Source organism: Heteronotia binoei, chromosome 21 (genome assembly GCF_032191835.1).
Source record: "Heteronotia binoei isolate CCM8104 ecotype False Entrance Well chromosome 21, APGP_CSIRO_Hbin_v1, whole genome shotgun sequence".
NCBI lineage: Eukaryota > Metazoa > Chordata > Lepidosauria > Squamata > Gekkonidae > Heteronotia > Heteronotia binoei.
In genome coordinates this window covers 126781508-126805446 of record NC_083243.1, presented here as the reverse complement: position 1 = coordinate 126805446, position 23939 = coordinate 126781508, and the positions used below count along the sequence as shown (strand labels likewise).

At 45.3% G+C, this 23939-nt stretch overlaps 1 protein-coding gene across 1 annotated transcript in view; it reads left to right on the top strand.

Annotated features, from left to right (window-relative positions):
• The window catches only part of SLC5A12 (solute carrier family 5 member 12), a 58279-nt gene that overhangs the window by 21687 nt on the left and 12653 nt on the right, over positions 1-23939 (top strand). Inside the window, exons 4-10 of the mRNA XM_060262834.1 lie at positions 65-132; positions 5221-5375; positions 7231-7371; positions 9249-9378; positions 15930-16018; positions 19283-19395; positions 20324-20391. Of these exons, the coding sequence (XP_060118817.1) occupies positions 65-132; positions 5221-5375; positions 7231-7371; positions 9249-9378; positions 15930-16018; positions 19283-19395; positions 20324-20391 (764 nt within the window). The remainder of the gene's footprint in view (positions 1-64; positions 133-5220; positions 5376-7230; positions 7372-9248; positions 9379-15929; positions 16019-19282; positions 19396-20323; positions 20392-23939) is intronic.

The following is a 23939-nucleotide window of genomic DNA, read 5'->3' as shown; positions in this document are numbered from 1 at the left end:
TGTTTTAGTGATTGCATTAGCTATAGAAGAACTGTGCATAATTTAATTTTATTTGTCTTTGCAGTGACTGGGTTTGATCTTTGGGGCTCCGTTTTTGCAACAGGCATTGTTTGTACATTCTATTGTACCCTGGTATGTATTTGGCATAGAGCCAGATTGTGAATGTGTGCAATGCAGATCAGCAAGTTCTTACCAAAAAATGTTCTCATTACAATTAAAGGTTATACTAATGATTCAAATAAACTGCATTATACTAATGCCCTCTGAGGTCTTTGCCCTCCCCACACTCAGTCCCCAAATCTCCAGGAGTTTCCCAGCCTCTCCTTCCCATACCCAGCTGGTGGCCAGGGGAGACCTAGCAACCCTATTTTGGATTTTAAACCTCCTTCTGATGGATTTCCACACATTCCTATTCTTCTCCTTAACTCTGATTGCTGACTCATGAACATGGCATCTGTGTATGTACATAATGTATGTTTGTAGGTTCCATCTCCATAAACAACACAGTGGTCCCCTGCAGCTTTCCTAATCATGAGGATTATGCTTTGTATTTTCTTTTCTCTCTCCCTCCCCTTTTTATTGAAGTTTTAGAAAATATACCATAACCTTGTATAGACAAGTATCAGTAGCAGCAATATCATTAAGATACATCATACAATAATACAATACAATAAAACAAACAAGTTTGAGGGGTATAGGTATCATACAGTGTACAACAATAGATGAGTCAGTAGTAACTTACAAATTTGTAGGCAGGAATGCTACATTAGTAATGTTAAGCTATAAAAATGCCATAACACCATAATATTGTTGGCTAACAAAACAGTGTTTAGAATCCATATTATCTGCTATGTATTCTAAAAATGGAATCAATTTTTCCATTAAATTGGAGATCCCTGTATGCATATCCAGGTGGGATATGGAGTCAGCTACCTTATCCATCTGGAATATTTCCCAGATTTTGAGATACCAGTCATCAATAGATGGAAGGTTTGGATTTTTCCATTTGGTTTCAATTAACCATTTTGTCACCATTAATAAGATTGTAATTAGGTCTCGTCTAATTCTAGGGATCTCTGGATTATCCCATAAATTAATTAAAATAAATTCAGTTTTTTGGGAGGAATTCGGTATCCAGTGATTAGCTTAATATAGGTGATGACATCATCCCAGAATTGGTCCACAAATTTACAATTCCATCAGCAGTGTATTAGTGTTCCTAGCTCACCACAACCCTTCCAACATCTGGGGGAAATTTGAGCATTTACAAGATATAGCCAAGAGGACTTGTGTACCAGTGAGTTAGAACTTTATAAGTTAGAAGTTGTATTTTGAAAGATTTAGAGTGGTATGCTGGAGTTTTCCATATTTTTACCCATTGGGAATTGCTAATGTTAATATTACAATCCTTATTCCATGCAATCTGATAGTTTAAAAGTTTATTTATATTGAATTGTAATAACAAATTATATGTTTTGGATAGTAACTCTTACAGTTCCCTGCAAACAGCAAGCAATATATTACAGTACACTCTCTTCCCTTTCCCATCAAGTCACAGCTGACTCTGTAGAGTTTTCAAGGCAAGAGGTGAACAGAGATGGTCTTCCATTTCCAGCAGGGCCAGCCCTAGCCTATCAGGTGCCCTAGGCAAATCTAAATTCTGGTTCCTCCCCCCCACTCCCCCCACACTGGTAACTAGGGTTGCCAGGTCCAATTCAAGAAATATCTGGGGACTTTGGGGGTGGAGTCAGGAAACTTTGGGGGTGGAGCCAGGAGACATTGGGGGTGGAGCCAGGAGCAAGGTTGTGACAAGCGTAACTCAACTCCAAAGGGAGTTCTGGCCATCACATTTGAAGGGACTGCATGCCTTTTAAAGGCCTTCCCTCCATTGGAAATAATGAAGGATAGGGGCACCTTCTTTGGGGGCTCATAGAATTGGACCCCCTGGTCCAATATTTTTGAAACTTGGAAGGTCTCTTGAGGAGAGATATCGGATGCTATGCTGAAAATTTGCTCCCATTGCCTCAAAAAACAGCCCCCACCCAGAGCCCCAGATACCCAAGGATCAATTCTCCATTATACCCTATGGTAGGAGTGGCCAACGGTAGCGCTCCGGATGTTTTTTTTTGCCTACAACTCCCATCAGCCCCAGCCAGCATGGCCAATGGCTGGGGCTGGTGGGAGTTGTTGGCAAAAAAATATCCGGAGAGCTACCGCTGGCCACCCCTGCTCTATGGGAATCAGCCTCCATAGGGAATAATGGAGTGCCCAGCAGACATCCCCCCCCCCGCTTTCTAATGACATGAAGTGGGGGGAGGGCCTCCAAACTGGGGGATCCCCTGGTCCCAATTGGGGATTGGCAATCCTAGCTCCAGAACGAATGAAATGTAACCTGCAAGCCATGAAGTCTCGCTTGGCCTTGGAGCCATGCGGGAAGAGAGAGCAAGGTTAACCCTTCAGCCTGTCAGCATTTTTGGTCATCAAAACCGGCTCTTCTGCTGGCGGTCTAAAGGGAACAGAAGCATTTTAAACCCTGCCCCCCTCCACTGTTAATAGCAAAGCCGGAAGAACGGTTTTGATCAGCAAAACCAAGAGAATTATGAAGGGTTAAACATAGGGTTGCCAAGTCCAATTCAAGAAATATCTGGGGACTTTGGGGGTGGAGCCAGGAGACTTTGGGGGTGGAGCCAGGAGACATTGGGGGTGGAGCCAGGAGCAAGGGTGTGACAAGCATAATTGAACTCCAAAGGGAGTTCTGGCCATCACATTTAAAGGGACAGCACACCTTTTAGAATGCCCTCCTTCCATAGAAAATAATGAAGGATAGGGGCACCTTCTTTTGGGGCTCACAGAATTGGACCCCCTGGTCCAATCCTTTTGAAACTTGGGAGGTATTTTGGGGAGAGGCACTAGAGGCTATACAGAAAATTAGGCACCTCTACCTCAAAAAACAGAAATGAAGACTTAAAGACTTGGCTCGGCTTCCCTCCCTACCACAGGCTAAAGAAGCCCACAAGCAGTCACATGGTTTTGTTTGTAACTTAAGTCTCTGAGAGACACTCTCCTCCCCCTCCCAGCAGAAATCTGATCTCCCAGACTAGCCGCCAGACCTTTCTCCTACCTCATTTCCAGCCTGCTCATTCTGCTGCTGCCTCATTTCTAGCCTGCTCGTTCTCATCCCAGAGTCAGAGCTGGCTGCTTTTTTTTTGCCTGCCTTTAACTAAAGCCATGGACAGGAAGCAAGCTTTGGCAGGCACTTCCCGGCTCCCTCATTAATTCAAAAAACAAAGTAACTGGTGGGGCTGCACAGAGTCAGATGGAGCGCAGCCACAGTCAGGACGGAGGAAGGAAGCTGGAGAGGTCCTCAAAGTAACTATTGTAGCCAGGAGTCAGACAGAGTAGGAATCAGATGGAGACCACAGCTGAAGCAGCACGGTGCCATCTTGAGAGGGGCTGCCAGGACATGCCAAGGCCACTCCAGCTTCCTTCTTCCTGCTGCCTGGTCCCACTCAAGATGGCGCTGCATCAGCCGCAGGAGCAAAAATGGAAGTTTCAACATCTCAAAAAAAAAAGTTTGTTTTAAAGTAAGTCACGTGGGGGGTGTCTACTTTGGCAGCCTCCCCAGGCCTGGTGTCCTGGGCAATCGCCTAGTTTGCCTAGTAGCAGGGCTGGCCCTGATTGCAAGCCTCTCTGTACCAAGTAGGGATGCCAGCCTACAGGTGGGGCCTGGGGATCCCCCCAAATTACAGGTCATCTCAAGGCTACAGAGATAGTTCCCCTGGAAAAATGGATGCTATGGATGGTGGAGTCTATGGTATTGTTACCTCACTGAGATATCTGTTCTCTTCAGGCTATACAACCAAATATCTGGGAGTTTCCCAATCTGAATCTGGCAACCCCACCCTATTGCATGCTGCTGGCCAGGAGGTATCCTTCAACCCTACATCCAAGTACTAACCAGGGCTGACTGTGTTTAGCTTCCAACATCAGGCTAACTTGAGCTATCCAGGTCAGGGCCTAGGAAAGTAGGAACCAGCTTTACTATACAAAGTTCAAACTGGTGCCAGATTTTAGTAACAACTGGTTTAGAAAAGAATTGTTTAGGGCCAGCCCTGCTTAGCTTCCTAGATTTGATGAGATTAGTCTAGCCTGGGCCATCCAGGATGGGTAGGATCCAGGCTGGGTAGGATTGCCAGATCCAGGTTGGGAAACTCCTGGACATTTGGAGGTGGAACCAGGAGTGGACAAGAACCTCAGTAGTGTACACTTTCCAAAATATTCATTTTCTCCAGGGGAACTGGTCTCTGTAGTGTGGAGATGAGCTGTAATTCTGGGGATTACCTGGAGGCTAGCATCCCAGCATCCATGTCATCCATGTCCTCCTATGCTAGGTTTTTTTTTTTGGTCTGAAGTTTGTTATGTAGTGGAATAGTCATAGCTGGAATCTGCCACATGCTGTCTGAAGTGGTGTGTGCATTCTATTTTACTACTTCAACATTTCATCCGTGCATTCTCCAGTATATGTGCTGTGAGCCGCCCTGAGCCCGCTTCGGTGGGGTAGGGCGGGATATAAATCAAATAAAACAAATAAATAAAATGTAAACCAGACCTGAGTTAACTAATCAGGGCAGAATGTGGAAGGATATAGGCAGTCAGCTGTACATCTAATATACACCCAATTGAAAGTAATGCAGTGCAGATGAACTATGTCCATCTGCATATGGATCCTGACCTTGGATTCAGAGATTTTCTATAGAATGTGGATTTGGAGATGCATTTGAATTTGCACTCCCCCCGCCCCCCCCCCCCCCCATGTTTTATAGCAATTTATCATAATGTAACTATGGAAACTGATGCTGGAATGGGACTAAGATCTTGCTGCACAGCATTAGCTGGCAGTAAGACTGCCAGGCCATGATGACAAGGCAGGCAATGTCAGTTGTTTTACTATCAGGTATAGAGTTCCATTCTCAAAGCAATATCAGATTGTGAAAATAGGTTTTTTGAACAGATTGGGAAAAACCTACAAATGTGAAAAGAAGGATATTTTTGCAGATTTTTTTTCATATCCTCCAAATGGAAAATCAAATCTCATGAAAATTCATTCCAGCACTAATTGTATGCCTTTGGGTATAAACATGTGTTTCATATAATTTTCTATGATTTAAATTCTAACAGGACTTAAAATGAAGGCCAGTATGTGTGTTCTGTCTCTTTTAGGGAGGATTAAAAGCTGTGGTCTGGACTGATGCCTTTCAACTGGTTGTCATGCTGACTGGTTTCTTAACGGTTTTGATTCAAGGAACTCTTCAGAATGGGGGGCCTAAAAAGATCTGGGAGACTGCTAAGAACGGATCACGCCTCACTGTATTTGAGTAAGCAGAATGGCTTGTGATGCTTGGATCTAGGACCTTGTTATTTTTTTTTTTTAACTTAGACCAGTGGTGTCAAATTCATTTATTATAAGGGCCAGACCTGACATAAATGAGACCTTGTCGGACCAGGCCATGTGTGTCACAAAATATAATGTGAGGTAGCAGAGATATAATAAACACAGACAAATACAATGGAAGATTTTTTTTTTTAAAAAAACCCTTAAAATAAAACATGGTTTAAAAATTAGCACTTGTTGGACTTAAGGTGCTTTCTTTATCCAGAGAACTGGGCAAAGGAAGCTCTGGCTCTTTCCTTCCTTCCAGAGGGGACCAGGAGGGGGAGGAGCCTCAACCAATAGAAGGAAGAGAAGCTTGGCACAGTAGCTCTGCCGTTCAATTGAGCGAGCCTGGCAAAGCAAGCGCTCCCTCACCCCCCAAGAGAGGAGCCTTAGCTAATGGAGAAAATAGAGGCTTGGCTCAGTAGCTTCTGTATGATTGAACAAACCTGGCAAAGCAAGCTATGATGCAGAAGGAAGCAAGTGAGAGGGAGAAGGAAGCAGATGACAGCCAGTTGCTCAGGGACCTGAAAGGAGCTCTCGATGAGCTTGATTTGGCCCCCGGACCACATGTTTGACACCCCTGAATTAGATGCTTCTCTTTTTAATCAGGAATTTAATATGACACAGCTGATCACTTTGTTCCCATTGTTCAAATACCATATGCTACTTTGGCTAAACCCTTCTGAATGTATCTGTTGATGCCAGGTGCCCCAGCAGGGTTTGGACTTAGCTTACCATGGCTGAAAATGTGTCTCCAAACTGGCAGAGTTCATTTCTGAGTCCCCACTCCCCAGTTCTGAATTTTGGTGCTGTAAATACTAAGAAGCCTCCAGGGTAGTAAATCCAACAAGCATGAATTGTATTCTAGGGCTGGTGCTTTTATTTACTCTTTTGGAAGCCTGTAGCCAACTTATCTTAGAAACTGTATGTTGAACTGGATGGACTTTGGGTGTTATCCAGAGGGAGTTTCACTTTTATGATTTTGGCTATTATTTCAGTCACAATACATGCTGCCTAACCTTCTGCATTCTCACTGAGTTTCCTTCAGACTTTCATCTGAAGGAAATATCTTTAGGACTGGAGCTATAAAGTAATAGAGCTGAACTAAAATACAAGTTTAGATTATTTATGAGCTGTTCCTAATATTGCTTTATAAAGACATAGGTACAAACATTCAAGTTTTGCGCTAAACCCAAGCATTAGGTAATATGGAATCACATGTGTGCCCATTTCACAGTAACCTACAGGGAAGGCACATACAAGCTGTGTAGAGTATATACTTCATTATTCTTTATACATTTGTTGATTAATTCTTATGTCACAGTCAACACATGTACAGTGGGATGTGTTACTGAAACCCTGCATTAATCCAGATACTGGTCACTTGTTTTATTTGTAAAGTGAACATGTGTTGACCCTTTCTTACAAACAGGTATATGCATTAACTGTAACATGTTAACTGTAACATGTGGATAGGGCTAGTTGAAAAACAGTTCAGTACTCTCTTCGTAGTAATTTGAGTTATATGTCTACAAAGTACTATATTTAAATTATATGAGAAATGAAATGATAAATTCATGTCTGACCTGACTAAAAAGCAGGGAATATTTTGATCCGTTGGTATAGCTGCTTGTATCTTGAGGTTGTAATTCTATATAGACAATTAGACTTCTAACGTATTACCAAAATTGATAGGTTTTAAGTAAATTTAATGTACAAAATTGCTGCCCAAGAAAGTAAAGGTTTAAAGAAACAGAAAATGAATTAATTAACTCTGATGTTTCTTGGTTCTGCAGCTTTGATATCGATCCCCTGAGAAGACACACATTTTGGACAATTGCAATAGGAGGGACATTTACCTGGTTAGGTATTTATGGAGTTAATCAGTCCACAATACAAAGATGTATTTCCTGCAAATCAGAAAAGCAAGCCAAACTGTAAGTAATTAATGCATTTTATTTTATATTGGAATCTATGTAAACAGATACAAGTAAAATCAGTGCCATCTGTCCTTTTTTGTATGGTATGGGTAATTTCAGAGACTGAAAATCCATATAGATAACACAAAACCCACATATCAGGCAATAGGTAAAAAGTGAGGATTGTGAAATCAAATAATCAGATATATCTTAGTAGAACATGTCTTTTTCAAACTAAGTCAAAATAGACCTTAAGCTGCGATCCTCACATAATTTCTTCCAACATTACATGAAGACTTATACTATGGGTTGGATCTAAATAGTAGTGAGTGGAAGTCTACTTACATAATGTGTTTCCTGCCTACCAGTGTCTTCCAGCTATATGTATTATCCAAAGCCTTCTCCTGGCAGTCAGGGGATTCTTGGGAACTATGAAGTGTGCAGTATAGGGGGATGCTTCTTCACTGGGAAATCAGCAGAAACAGTAGATTTTCTCTTGCATGAGCAGAAGTTCCTCCCTTTTGCACAAGAGCACTTTGTATGCAACCCCATTACTCTGAATAAAATAATTTTATGACTGCAAACTTAACATGTAAAAAAATGACATTAATAAACTGAGGCATTCGTAATGATTTTTTCTTTGCACAGGTTTACACCTTATGCAGCAAATATTTTTGCAATAAGGTCATAGGTTTCCCACAGGTGTGTTCTGCAACAGTAGATAGGCTCGGATCCCATGGTGCCACTCCGTCAATGCAGCAGCAGCAGCAGCAGCACCTCTGCTGTCTGTCAAGGAAAGAAGGACAGTTTCTGCCCTCTCTGCTGCAGACTTCTCATTTGCCCCTTTTTTTGAGTCCACTGACTTGCAAAAGCAGAATTTTGGGGTGGCAAAGAAAGTAGCAGTAGAGAAGAGGGGAATTTGCTTTCCTTGAGCAGAGCTCTGCTCCTGTTGCTTAGAATCCAAACCATAGTGTGAACAACAGGCAGCCTAAAGGACTGTGTAGACTTGGCAGAAAGCCCTGGTTGTGTTGTAGTTCCCTGACACACAGACACCAGTGTTTAAGAAGGTACAAGTTTTCCATGCTAAGAGATCGAAAGACGCCAATTGTTGGAAAGGATGTGGTCATATTGCATCATTTATTCATTGTTGGTGGGAATGTCCTAAAGTTTCGAATTTCTGGAGAAAATTTTTGCCACTCATCGAACTAATAATAAATCATAAGTTACCTTTTCCCCCGGAATCGATTCTACTAAATTTATGGAAAAATGAAGAATTGCCGAAACAAAAAATAGAATTGGCGTCTCTGCTTATATTAGCAGCAAAAATATTAATAGCCCATCAATGGAAATCAATGGTTTCGCCATCTAAAAGACAATGGTTCTTGAAAATCTGGGACATAATAGCTATGGACAAAATAGCAAGCACTATACAGCAATCAGAAATATTAGAAAGAGGAATCGAAAACAATATGTTTATAGAAAATGGTTTTATTTCTTTGAATTTGTACAAAAACAGCAGAATGATTTATGTAAACTACCGGAAAAATATCTAAACTTTGTATTTTATTAAGATTCCTACCCCAATACTGTAATCAAAGCAAGATAGCTACAGTTATGGATAATGTTATAGTTGTAAGTTCTCGTTTTTGTTTGTTTGTTATATGTTATATATAATATTAATAAAATTGTTTAAAATGGAAAAAAAGAAGAAGGTGCATCTGCTGATTATACTGTATGTGTTCCCTCTGGAAAACATCAATATTGATACCCATGGAAGCCACTTTTTGACAGTGGACTTTAGCAGCATTTTTGATGCAACCTGAAAATAGCAACTGAAATATGAGCATGTGTTGCTGCATTATTCCTAAATAGCATCTTTCTCTTTCTCTTTTTAGTGCTCTGTATTTTAATTTAGTAGGATTGTGGGCCATCCTGGTATGTGCAGTCTCTTCTGGTTTGGTGATGTTTTCCCATTTTAGGAGCTGTGATCCTTGGACTGCTGGTTTTATTTCAGCACCTGATCAGGTAGATAAATGCATACCACATGTAAACAGAAAGCTGTTTTATTGTTTGAACAATGCCATAATGCAACAACATTGATTAGGAAAAGGCTTATGTGTCTCTTGAGCAGATTTCCTGTAATGTACTCAGTGACGAGACGTGTTGAAGGCAACATACTTTATTAGCTGGTACATCACAAGAGGGCGAAGCGTGGTCTGGGTCCCAAATATATACATGCCCTGGAACAACCCTCCATCTGGCCAGGTCCAATCCTGGCTAGTTAAACTTCCCGCCACAGATCTTGATAGGCGGAGCGTATTAGCGAGCTACATCTGGGGACCAGTGGGTTTCCCCAGGCCGCCTCTGTAGCGTTCGCTGTGTTATACCCGAAGACTTGGATGCAATACATAACACTCCTCCCCCCCAGTTCAGGACACAAAGTCTTTCAAGTAGGCTGGTGCTCTGCGTTCCCTGGTCGACCTTCTTTGTGTTATTTGTGGAGTTGGCGCGGCCACCATGGCTGGCGGGGCGGCGGTTTCCCCGTGTTGGGGTGACGCTGGACGAGGGCTATCCGCCACTTGTTGCTCTTCTGGGAACCCTTCTCCGGGGGGGTTGCTCCCGCCGCTGTGGTGCTCTTCCGGTCGTGCAGTCGGTGCAGCCAGCAGGAGTGGTGTAGTATCCGGGGGTGTTGCTGTCAGTGCTCCCCCGCTTCCGCCACCCCCAATGGCTGTCGGTTCCTCTGGTAATGTGCGGCGGTGCAGCTGATCGATGTGCCGCCTCAGGATCTGTCCCCCTTCCGTCGAGACCTCATATGAGCGGGACCCGGTCACGCGCAGCACCCGGGCGGCTAACCACTCCGGGCCGCTTGCGAAGTTCTTGGCATACACTGGGTCCTCTGGGAAGAACCCCCTGGCGGCTTCCCTGGTTTCAGGGGAACTGTGGAGGTCAGTGGCCCGGTCGGGATGTAGCCTATCTAACCTCGTGATCAATTTCCTCCCCATTAGTAATTCGGCAGGGCTTGACCCGGTGACGGGGTTGGGGGTGATTCAGTTGTCAAATAGGAAGGCTGCCAGGTGGTGGTCCCAGTCGCTCTGTACAATATGCCCCAGGTGGTGCGCACCATGCGCTCAGCTTGGCCGTTGGTGGCCAGATTGAAGGGGGCAGACCTAATGTGTTGAATGAGATATCTATTCAAGAAATCCCAGAATTCCCAGGAGGTGAAAGCGGTCCCATTGTCCGTGACCAGGGTATCAGGGAATCCGGGTGTGCAAAAGCCCCTTCGCAAGGCTCAGACCACTGCTGCTGTGGAGGTGGAAGCTACGGGGATCACCTCTAACCACTTGGTGTATGCATCGACCAAGATGAAGAATATCTGGCCCTGGTATGGCCCCGCAAAATCTAAGTGAACCCGGGACCACGACCTCCTGTTGGACTCCCAGTGGTGGATGGGGGTGCTAGGCGGATCGGGCCAGGACTCTTGGCAGGGTTGGCACCTTCTCACCCACCCCTCTATCTCATCATCCATACCCGGCCACTATACGTAACATGCATGCCAGGGCCTTCATCCGCACTATCCCCGGGTGTGTTTCGTGTAAAGCCTCTAACACTTGTTTCCGCAATGGGGGGGGGGACCACCACCCTGCCACCCCAGAGTATGCACCCCTTGTGTGTGGACAGCTCGTCTCTGCGCGATGCGAATGCCCTGAATTCTGGGTCCAGTTTGCCCTCGGGCCATCCCCTTCCCACCCAGTCCAAAACACGTGCGAGTATACAGTCCCTCCCCGTGGCCCAAGCCACCTCAGCGGCATGGAGGGGCTGCTTGGGCAGAGTCTCCATAAGCATCATATGGTGGGCAGGGGTGGGATCTGGGTCCGTCGAGGGTAACGGCAGGCGGCTGAGGGCGTCAGCGTGTCCCATGGCCTTGCCTGGGCGGTGAACCAGGGCATATGTATATGAGTTTAGGAACTGGTTCCACCTCAGGACTTGCTGTGATACAATTTGTGGGGTCTGGCGGTCTGGGGCGAGGAGGAGGCCCAGGAGCAGCTTGTGATCCGTGGCGATTGTGAAGCGCCTACCATACAGGAAGTCGTTGAATTTATGCACACCCGCCACGATCGCTAAGGCCTCCTTGTCGATCTGAGTGTAGTTGCGCTCTGCGGGGGTCAGGGTCCTTGAATAATATGCCACAGGAACCTCCTTCCCATCTGGAAGTTGAAGCCCCAGGACTGCGCCCACCCCGTACAGGGAAGCATCGCACGCCAAAATCAATGGTAGGGCTTCATCAAAATGGTGGAGCACTGCATTGGAAACAAGGAGGTCTTTGACTGCATGAAAAGCGGCGGCCTGCTGCTTCCCCCAGACCCACGGGGCGTGTTTATCGAGCAGCCTGTGAAGGGGTTCCGCGATGGCCGCTTTGTGGGGCAAGAACGAATGGTAAAAATTTAATAATCCCAAGAAACTTTGTAGCTCCGCCTTGCATGTGGGGGGCAGGGCGTGGACTATCACCCTGGTCTTGTCCTCTGTCTGGTGGATTCCCTCGGCATCTACCGCAAACCCCAAGAACTCCACCCTCGGCACCCCTAGTGAACACTTTTCCTTTTTTACTTTCAGGCCCGCCGTCTGGAAGCGGCGGAGCACCTCTCTCAGGCGGCTGCTGAACTCCTCTGTGTTCGGGGCCGCGATCAGAACGTCGTTAAAGAATGGTTGCACTCCGGGGATCCCTTTGAGAAGAGAGTCCATTATGCTCTGAAAGATCCCCGGAGCTACACTAACCCCAAATTGCAACTGCCGTACCCAAAAGCTCCCCTGTGGGTCACAATAGTTTGAGCCTCTGCTGTCTTGGCGTCTATCGGGAGTTGCTGGTATGCCTGGGCCAGGTCTAGTTTTCCAAAAACCTTGGAACCCGCTAGGGCCGCCAGGATGTGGCTGACCACTGGGGCGGGGTATGGGTTGTCCTGTAACGCTTTATTGATAGTGCACTTGTAGTCAGCGCATATTCGCACTTCCCCGTTCGGCTTCACTGGGGTGACTATGGGTGTTTCCCAGGCAGCATAGGATACCGGTTCCAGCACTCCCTGGGCTGTGAGTCAGTCCAGCTTCGCTTCTATTTTAGGTTTTAGAGCGAACGGAACTCACCTGGCCTTCAGTCTTATCGGTCTAACGAGGGGATCGAGAGGTAAGGTGATGGGCGGCCCCTTGTAACTCCCCAGGGACCCATCAAAAACTTCGGGGAATTCCCGGCACACGTTCTCAAAGTTATTCATTTGCATCTGCTGCACCCCCACTAATTGAATACCTAGCTGTCTAAACCAGCCCAGCCCCAGTAATGTGGTGAGCTGGTGCTTAACCACTAGAATGTCCAGTGGCCCCCTGAAGTTCTTCCTCTCTACCTGTACCGTGGCCCAGTCTAAATGTGCACGGGGTTTTTCTGAAAGTCCTGCAGTATAAAATCAGCCGGTCTCAATTGGAGCCGGCGACGGGGGCACAGTTTTCTTAGGGTCTCCTCTGAAATTATAGAGATGGAGGAGCCCGAGTCCGCCTTCATTTTGCATGGAGCGCCCTCGATTAGGACCGACAATCTAATCTTGTCAGGAGCGGTGAGGGGCAAGTTCATTACCTGCAGGCTGGTTGATGCTGTCGTGTGAGCATCGGTTGAGTCATGGTGAGCAGCCTGGTGTCTGCGAGTTGCCTTGGCCCAGCAAGCCCATGCTATGTGGCCCACCTTCCCGCAGTTCCTGCAGTCCATGTTGCGATAGGGGCAGTCCCGTCTCTCGTGGGCGCCGCCACAGCTGGCACACTTGCTGTTGGTCGGTCTCTCTCAGGCTCGTTGCTGTGTGGGGGCTCTCGGGCCCATTCCTTGTTGGCGGCGGAGCTGGAAGGCCTCTTCGTCCTCTGGGTTGCCGGGTGCCATCTCTTCCTGGTGGACTTCTCCTCGCGAGTTGTTGTATGCTTTGGTGGTTCTTTCAAACGTGATTGCTTCGTTGAAAGCTTGTTGAAGGGTGAGCTCCTCCTTTGCAAAGAGCTTTTGCTGCAGCCTTTTGTCTCGGAGGCCGCAGACGAATCGGTCTCTCAAGGCTTCCTCCCGCTTGTTGAAGCCGCGGTTCCCTGCGATCTGGCGGAGAGCGGCCAGGTAGGCAGCAGCCGTTTCTCTGGGCCCTTGATCTCTCTTGTGGAAGAGGAATCGGCAGGCGATGATGGAAGGCTGGGGCAAGAAGTGCCCGGTGAGGAGTCTGACGATCTCCCCATACGTTTTCTCGGTGAGCTTCGTGGGGGCGAAGAGACCTCTGGCGATCTCGAAGGTGGCCTCCCCGCAGATGCTCAGGAGTATGTCTCTCATGTGGCTGTCATCGGTAATCATGTTTGCATGTAGGTAGCATTCGACCCTCTCCATGTAGGTCTCCCACCTCTCGGGGTTGGCGGGGTCAAACTCAGCAAGATGGCCCGTCATTACACTCGGGTTCCCCATGGTGGTGTCAGGCGCTTCTGTCTCTTGCGGCTCTGTGCCTTTCTCGTCTCCAGCCAGGTCAGCGACTTCCCGCTTGGGGAGTCCTCCTAGCTAGATCCCATCCTCGTCGCCAGTGTAATGTACTCAGTGATGAGACATGTTGAAGGCAACATACTTTATTAGCTAGTACATCACAAGAGAGTGAAACGTGGTCCGGGTCCCAAGTATATACATACCCTGGAACAACCCTCCATCTGGCCAGGTCCAATCCTGGCCAGTTAAACTTCCCGCCACAGATCTTGATAGGCGGAGCGTATTAGCGAGTTACATCCGGGGACCAGTGGGTTTCCCCAGGTCGCCTCTGTAGCGTTCGCTGTGTTATACCCGAAGACTTGGATTCAATACATAACATTTCCCATATTCAGATGCAGCATCCAGTGATTTCAGATGTGCACAACTATTCCTAAACGCATCTGAGATCACATTACATCTAGCAGCATAAGGCACAGCAATGGCTGCTATAGACAAATATAACATTCATTAATCTTTTATCTTGACCTTTGAAAAAAAATTGGAAAGCTGGACCAGTGCTATATTCTTCTCCATTTTAAAGCTAAGACGTTAATGATTCTCAGTGCTGCCCTAAGCAGTACACCTTTTTAAGCCTATAGGTCTCCATGGGCTTGGAAAGGCATAACTGTGCTAAAGATTGCACTATCTGTATGTCAAAGAGTGTTAATATATAGTTATTGTGAGGTATTCAATAAAAACAACTATAGTATATGCCCATAATGTAGTTAATATCCCAAGTATTTTTTCTGTTCCCCCTCCCCCCCCCTTCCCGGCGAACCAGAGCTTCCTTTAGGTAGCTCTGGGTCAGCCACAATGGTATCATGCTGTCACACAGATACAGTGATTTCTATTTGCCTGAAAAACTTTGGTTCCAGCCAGTTCCGGAGGGTGGTAAGGAAAGGTATTTTCCAAAGATCCATAAAAGAAAAAGGCCTCACAAATACCATAGCACCATCATTCTAACCTTGTGTAAAACACTCAGGAAGAAAAGAAGCCACATAAGAGAAATCTCGGTATACAAGCCCACCTCTCCCACGTTGAGGAAGTCTACTGAGCGTATCCTGCCTGAGGGCCTTCATAATCATGAAACCAATACTGGCTCTGTATAAAGAATCAGGTGCCTGCAGCCCTCAGCGCAGCGGCTGGGCTGCAGAGGCACGCGTTTGCCTCCCCGGATGGGGAGAGACAGAGGGCGCCCGTTTAGGCACGCAGGCTGGAGGGCGATCAATCAGCCAGACCTGCGCTCCTCTCAGTCTGTGTCGGGCGCTGCTTTGGCCCCTCCCACCCACCCTGTGTGTTATGTAGGCATTTGCTGGTTGCTTCTTTGAGGAGCCGGGTAGGAATTTTTTTGCACCCTGGCTGATTGGCATTGCCCAGGTTGTGTTTTTCACCTACCCTACATAGCATTGCAATGGATTGTGGATTTGGCTATTGGGAGGTGCTGTTAAATAGGCGGTCACTTTAGTGGCAGGTTTTTGGGGTTTAGGGCACTATGCGACCAGGGGAGGACTGTGAAGCATCCCCCTTTTGGGGAATTTGGGGTCTGGCATGATCAACCCTGGGGTTTGAAGACCCGGGTGGAGATTGCAGACTGCCGGGAGACTCGGCTAGAGGGTGCTTTCTGGCAAGACGTGCATCTGGGTTTGGGCTTTCTGGTGTGGGCCTCCCTGCTGGGCCTGCCCGGAGGGAGCTGAGGCGCTCAGCTCTGCCCGGGGGGCTGGGTCTCTCGCCCGTTATGGCAGGGGAGTGGTCGCGGTGGCCCCCAGCCCTGGCCAGGCTGCTGGTGGGGTACCCTTGCTGTTTGTGAGGTTAATTAATAAAGTGGCCCAATTTTATTCCAATCACTTGGTGTCTGTCTTGTTATTTCATCCTTGGGGGGAAATCTATTTGAGGGTCTTAGTGTGAGTACTTCCACCAGAGTGTCCTCGTTCATACATCAGGCAGGGTCTCTTTTGTGTGCCTTGTTCAACATTCTACTTCAAGTTAATGAGAACTTGTCCATATGTACATGTTGAAGTTCCATTGGCTTAAACAACTTTCTTTCTTTTCCCCCCTACAGCTAATGCCATATTTTGTTATGATCATCTTTTCTTCAGCCCCTGGAGTTCCAGGATTATTTGTTGCATGTGCATTCAGTGGAACACTCAGGTCTGTGCATAATTGAGTTGGCTTTAGACTGCTCTGCTAAGCTGGCTTTAGTGGAGGAAAACTAAACAGAGTATCACAGGAGAACTGAATGCTGATGGGAATGCTGCTCTTGAAAAATGCTGCATCATTTCTTTCCCTTTATCTCTGCACCAAAATGCTGCAGTGTATTGTCTTTATTCATTCATTCCAGCAAAAACCCTGTGATAGGCTTTGGAAGACGGATGTTCCCATATCTTCCTATACTAATTAGGAGCATAATCAATGGAATTAAAATGCCATGCAAAAACAAATTGTCATTTTAAAAAACAACTCTAATGTCAGAAAATGTAGAGAGACACTAAAGAGGAAAATGATGCAGATTCCCTGTCATAAGCAACTGCGTTATTTTCTTTTATTCCTCTCTAGATCTCTCACATCAGGCATGTGCTTCTGGAGAATAAAAATGAAAAAGGAGAACTAGAGGAAAAGAGAGATGAGTGAAATTGGCTGGCATCATATATAAGATACTGTAGATAGATTCTAATTCCAATAAAATGACTTTCCCACTTGATATTTTAAAATATTTTTGGAACCACACGCACAGCAGAGGTTCTCAAGAAGTGCATTCAAAAATCTTAAATGAATCACAACAAAATCAAATAAAACCGTGGAGTGGAAGAAAGCAGTGGAACATGAAGACTCAAATTAGCAGCAGAAAATATCTTTAAACAGTAAAAAGGTTAGCTGCTGTTGAAATTCCACTATTAAATCCCATTTTAAGCAGTAGGAAAAGTTATAACAGATTCATAGTTAAACAAACTTACTACCACTGCCACCTCACCACACAACTAAGCTAAAACAAACTATCTCTAAGTGCTCAGAGAGACAACACCTTTGACAAAAGGAAGATCATTATATGGAGGAAACTGCATAAATGAGACACTCCAGTAGCCAAAGCTTGCTTTCCTGTGGCCACCCACCTTGCCTCAGAAGCAGGGCCAGTGCTAGGCAAGCTGCCCACTAGCATCCCCTGAAATTTAAAAAAAACCCAGAGAATTGTAGGAGAAATGAAGAAAGTTTAAACTATTTACATTTTTAATTTACAGTTTATTTTAAATTTTAAATTTTTTTTAAAAAATTGTGAGATTAAGCAATCAAAATTATGAGAACACTACTTGATCCTTTTAGTTGGAGGTGTCAGTGACAAGGCCTTGTGCATATGAGAAAAATGCTCTACTGAGCTATGTCTCCCACCCCATGGCTCTGTTAAAGTAGAGCAGGAAGGATGAGTGACAGAATACAATTTCAACAGGAGCCAATATTTAGAAACTTTAACTCGCTCTTCTTCAACTTTACAATTGGTTAATTTATCCCTGCTGGGCTCTGAGGAGTGCACTGCGCAGGTGCCATCTGCTGTCCTATTTCCTGGGTCTGTAACAGACATGGGGAACACAAAACCAGCTGACCAGCATTTGCGCTCTGCTTTTCACTGGGGAAGGCAGGCTCCAAGGAGCACACATGGCGCATGTGGACTAAACAGAGTATCACATGAGAGGCGACCACCTACTTGGCCTACTCCCACACACCAGCCATGCTCAGAAGAAAGGATCTGGACCAGGGCCTCTGGTGAAAGGCAAGCTAATGAGATGGATGTGTTCAGTGGGCTTAGAACTCTGCTTAGGATAGCACTCTTAAATACCTAGACCCTAGATCACTTAGGGCTTTAGGTGTAAGAAATAAAACTTGTTTGTATCCATTGCAGTCTGGTTTCAGGCAGGTTATGGGACTGAAATGACCTTGATAGTCATGATGAATGATGACTTGTACCAGGAAATGGATAGGGGAATGCTACCCTGTTAATTCTCCTAGACCTCTCAAATGAATTTTGATACATCGATCATAGTACCCTTCTGGAATGCCTTTCAGAGTTGGGACTGGGAAGCACTGGTTCTGTGCTGGTTTTGGTTCTGGTGTTGCTTTCAGAATGTGGTGCAAGGGAATTGCTGCTCTAACTATCATCTTATGGTTTAAGAGGTTCTGCAAGATTCTATGCCCCAAGCTTCTGTCTCCCTCACCCGGTGCAATCAATCAATTTCCCATCGGTTGATCTGCAGGCGCATTTTGATGTGGGGGTCCTTCCGATTCCCTGTGTGGCACTGTAATCCTTAAAAGACAGCATCACAAAACCTCACAGGAAAGTGAAGGGAGTCCCACGACAAAATGCACCCACAGAGCAACTGGTGGGAAATTAATTGCTTGTGCTGGGGGAAACAGAAGCCTAGAACTGGAGCAACGCTAGTGAGAAATCAGTTAAACCTTAATCCTGGCAAAATAGAGCAGCTACTACTGGGTGGAAGGGATATCTCCTGTTCTTGATGGGGTTGCACTTTGCCTAAAGGAGTAGGTTTGCTGTTTAGAAATGCCGCTAGACCTTTTGTTGGATAGATAGGTGACAGCAGTGAGTAGGGGTGCCTTTCACAAGCTTCAGTCGGTGAGCCAGCTGTGCCCCTTCCTGTCTGGGAAAGATCTTGCCACTATAGTGCATGCCTTGGAAACATCTAGATTAGATTATGGTGTGCAGTATGCGGGGTTGCCCTTAATGACTGTCTGGAAGCTACAGTTGGTACAAAATGGTGCAGACTGAAAGTTGAGTGAGGTGGGTCATAGGGAAAACATCACTCCAGTTTTGTTCCATCTTCACTGGTTCCCAGTTTGCTTCCAAGCTCAATTCAAAGTGTAGGCATTTAAAGCGTATATAGTTTGGGGCAGAATGCCTTAAGGACTGCCTACTCCCATATGAACCTATTAATCTCTAAGAATGAATTTCCAACAACTGGCTCTGAAATATATATATATATATATGTGTGTGTATGTATGAGAGAGATGAGTTTTAAGCAGGGCTTTTTTGGGTAAAAAGCCCAGCAGGAACTCATTTGCATATTAGGCCACACCCCCTGATGGCACCATTGTTTCGCACAGGGCTTTTTTGTAGGAAAAGCCCAGCAGGAGTGAATTTGCATATGCCAAGCCAGTCAGAACTGTGCCAAGCCAGTCAGAACTGTGTTCCTGTGCATTCCTGCTCAAAAAAAGCCCTGTATTTTTAAGTATCTTGCTAAGCTCACCTCTCATGAAAACATCACTACCATTAAGTCAGGCTCAGCCCTCTTTTGGGGTCATATGAATTATCATTGCAACAGTTTATATTTGACCTAGCATCTTTTGTATTAATGGGGACCTATAATGACCAACAAGTTATTCTTACACTAATTGTGTTTATTTTTACAGCACAGTGGCAGCAAGCATAAATGCTCTGGCAACTGTAACATTTGAAGATTTTATCAAGAACTGTTCACCAAATCTCTCTGAAAGAATGAGCACTTGGGTCAGCAAAGGTTTATGTAGGTACAGTGGATTGATTTGGTTCTTCTTAACTGTAAAATCCCAAAATGAAATCCATTGGTAAAATGTTACTTCCATTGAAGCCAACTAAATCAGTTTGGTATGAATCATGTATGTCTTCTTGGATTTCTTAATGACAACAAATGACACTCATTGAACACTTGTTCATTTCTTCATGTTCATGTCTTGGTCAGCATTGTGTACAGCCTCAGCCACTCTGATATAAAAAAATTATGGAGCCATTTGGTGTATATTTTGTCATTTAACCTACTATTTAGCCAGCTTTATTAACCTTGGTTTTGAAGCAATAGATCTTGTTGGTACAGTCACGAGCCCAGTTTACCTAATTATTCAGAGAAATAAAAGTAACTTAGGGACATAAAGCATAAGAAAAACCTTGCTGGATCAGACAACTAATCCATCTGGTCCAGCATCCAATCTCACACAGTGGTCAACCAATCATTCTGAAGGACCAGCAACAGGGCATAGAGGCCAAGGCCTTCTTCCAGTGTTGCATGCTGATATTGGTATTCAGAGGCTTACTGCCTTTGAAATGAAGATTTGCTTAGTTACCATGTCTGATAACCACTGATAAACCTATCCTACATGAATTTATCTAATCCTGCTTTAAAGTCATTTATACTTGTGATTGCTGACTCCTGCAATGAATTCTATATTTTAATCACCCTTTGTGTAAAGTACTTCCTTTCGTCTGTCCTGAATCTGTTGAGCATTAACTTTATTTGGTTGCCTCAAGTTTCATCTCTTTTGTGAAAGGGAAACATGTTCTATCTATCCAGTCTCTGTCCTGTGCATAATTTATAAACCTCTATCATATTTTCCCTTAGTTTTCTTCTTTTTTCCTAAACTGAATAACCCCTGGATGTTTGTAATAGAAGCTATTGATAGTTAATAACTGTTTTTCAGGTGTAGTGTTTGGTATAGTATGTACATCCATGGCTGTAGCAGCATCGCTTATGGGTGGCGTTGTGCAGGTAACTTCAAATCTTAAGACGTTTGGTATGATCCTGAAGGTCTGTGTATTAAAGAGTGTGATAGTTTTTTCATGAGTAAGAAATCTTCCACATGGATAGAGGGAAGTCCCTTGCATATCCCAAATTTCTCTAGTCAGGGAAGAGATTAGGAAGCCGCTGCTCACATAAAGAAACCCTTGAGTTTGCTTGCTAAGGGATGGTTCTCATCTGTTTCTTTTCTTCTTTAACTGTTTTCCTCATAAAGAATAAATATTATACTGTTCCTTATTTAGTAAGAAAATATACAGCAAGGGGTATTATTATAAAATCAATTTAATTAAGTTATCTTACGTACATATGAAGCTGCCTTAGACTGAATCAGAACCTCGGTCCATCAAAGTCAGTATTGTCTACTCAGACTGGCAGCGGCTCTCCAGGGTCTCAAACTAAGGTTTTTCACACCTATTTGCCTGGACCCTTTTAGTTGGAGATGCTGAGGATTGAACCTGGGACCTTCTGCTTACCAAGCAGATGCTCTACCACTGACCCACCGTCCCTCTTGCTTACTTTTTCCTTATGTTCAATATATAGGATCCAAATGGGAATCTTAGAGGTAAGAACCAGTAGGTTAATCCTAGTTTTGGACTAACAATTGAGAGACTCATACTGATTCCTCACTAGCAGTCACTCCGCCCCTGGGCTTCTGCTTTCCTTACAGCAAGTGGCTGGTTCCCCACTAGTCACTGCATGGCCACATTTTGACTTGTGGCTCCCTCCAATCTCCCTTGCAGCGTCTAGATTTTTTTTTAAAAAAAGACCATGTCCCCACAGAGGAAATTGAAGAGAGCGGTGAGTGACAATGCAGCTGTGAAGTGACTAGTGGGGAAATGGGCACTTGCTTCGAAGAAAGCAGAAGCCTGGGGGTGGAGCAACTGCTAATGAGGAAATGGTGTCAGGTTTGAATCCCCATTCAGCAGAAGCCTGGGGGTGGAGCAACTGCTAATGAGGAAATGGTGTCAGGTTTGAATCCCCTAATAGATTCTGTTGTTCAGACAAAAAAAAAAAAATTATAACCAGTTTACAAAGTCAACAGTTTTACAAGCTGAAAGGCACAAAGAGTTGTGTGAAGCATCTCATTTCATCTCCCTTACTATGTCTTCTTTCTCTTTCCAGAAGGCCTCTCCCCTTTCATGATCCCTTCTCTCCTTCCCACCCAACAGGCAGCTAGGGTTGCCAGGTCCCTCGAAGACAATGGTGGGGGGAAGGCAGGGACATTCCGGGAGCCAGAAACATCCTCTCACAATGTCCCCATGTCACCTGGAATGGATGTAGCATGTAGGTCATGTTGAGGGCAATGGTCTGGTTTTTGGGTAAATCTCTATGGTAAAATCATCTTCAAACCATAGAGCAGGAGTAGTCAAACTTGCTTAGCATAAGAGCCACATATAATAAATGTCAGATGTTTGAGAGCCATAGAACATGAACAAATATTACACGTCTTTATTAAAATCTTTCTTTGCACAGAGAGATAAAACATATGTATGTACTTTACAACACAACCATGCTAGAAGGAGGCTTTAAAAAAAGCTTGGAATAACAGTCCCTATAAGACCAGCATAGGGAAAGGTTAGGGAATTATTTTTTGGGCACCAGTGGAAGAAGGAAATACACATGTACCATATAAATATCTCCAAGTGGGCAGCCATGTTGGTCTGAAGCAGCTGAACAAAGCAGGAGTCAAGTTTCACCTTTAAGACCAAGCAATTTTTATTTAGAACGTAAGCTTTCGTGTGCTCTTAAGCACATGTCATCAGATGAGGAATCCAGCACAGTGAGCAAAGCCATACATAGCTGAGCAGAGCCATACATAACTGGTAGGCAGTGGCCCAGAATGCAACATGGTACATGGTACAGATTTAAGAACCAATGACAATTAATTAAAATTATCTGGTAGGCAGTGGTTTAGAATGTAAAATGGTACAATGACAGAATAGTAAAATTAACAAACTGAGCAAACCTTTGATTTGAGTAGCATGAGCATGCGAAAGCAACAAAACAGCAGTATGTCAAAATGTGAGATTGTCTGTCAATGACAATGGGAGATGGGTTCAATATATGTAATGGGATAAGCAACCAAAGTCCCTGTTTGAGTGTGTCAATACAGCTAAAAGAGAAATACATTGGATAGTGATGTTCTTGTCCATCTAATTTGCTTTTTAACATGAAAACATAATTCTAGTTTACCATAGGAAAAAGGAATACAATAAAATATAGTGAAAATGGGTAAAGTATATGTAATGAGATATACAGCCAATATCCCTATTTTGCGTATGTCAGTACAAATACACTTTGACATACTACTGTTTTATTGCTTTCGCATGCTCATGCTACTCAGATCAAAGGTTTGCTCAATCCCCAGAATTGGGTTTTGCCAGGGACATCAGCTGCAGCCACAGCTGCTAGTTGATTTGGTCCCAAGGCAGCGCAGTGTTAATTGCTGCCCTTATCCGAAAGGCTTCATTGTATTGCAACCAGGCAGCACCTACAAAATCAGTATATGCCCTGTATACACTGTCACAATACTGAAACAGAAGCACGGCCCTACATGGCTGTGCCCTGGCAATGACTCCCGCATATATAAGAAAACCTGGCAGCCAGTTGGCCCAGGTCCAATCCACCTTTCTACGCTTAAGCTTCTCCTTTTCATCCATTTCCTCCTTGTTCTTCTTCTCCACCTCTCTATAAAGGAGACTGAATACATCGATGTACTCCCCCCTCAAAATTTTTTCCTGCATCGCGGAGGTCAAATGGTCCCCTAAGGACATTGCAGTATCCCCAAAGGGGAGGGCCTGGAAAGGGACTGACCCATAGAGACTTGTGGGATAGCTCCACGCATTCCAGTGGGCACTAGGCCACCCCGCAGCCTGGGACATCAACATTTGCCTACCCCAGGGGAGAAACCCTGTCGCTGCCAAAGGTGCGAAAGTCCCTAGGAGGGACTCAGCCCCCCCCCAAAGTGGCGGGTGGCTGGCCCCAGCTGACCGTGTTACCCTGGGCTCGCCCCATAGAAGAACACCCTGTAGCCCATGCCAGTCCGAGCTGGGCAGGGAATACCCATTGCCTCCCTTGTTCCATTGGTGCCGTAACTTGAGCCACTCCAGAGGGCCCTGGCAATGCGCCATGGCCCCATGGGCCCCATGGCCAAGCCTGAGAGTGTTGTGGCAGTGACATTTTACCTTCACCCTCCGATTGTGTCACCGCCACTGGTTGGACCGGTCATTGACATTCGTCTGCCACCTCCTGCTCCTCACTATCATCGCCTGGCATCACGTCCTTGCTCGTCCCGGCCTCCTGGCTTTGGTTGGACCCCACCCTTGAACCACTGGCCTCCTGTAATGCAGAAAGTCTTGCCAGTACCTCCCTTTCAAATGTGAAGGTTCCCGACTGCCCCGAGGCCCTGTGGCACCCAGACCAAATTGTAGGTGCCCCAGTCGCACCCCTTTCCTTCTCCAAGGCCCCCAAACAATCAATTATGGCCTGACGCATACAGCCCTCATCCTCTAGCTCCT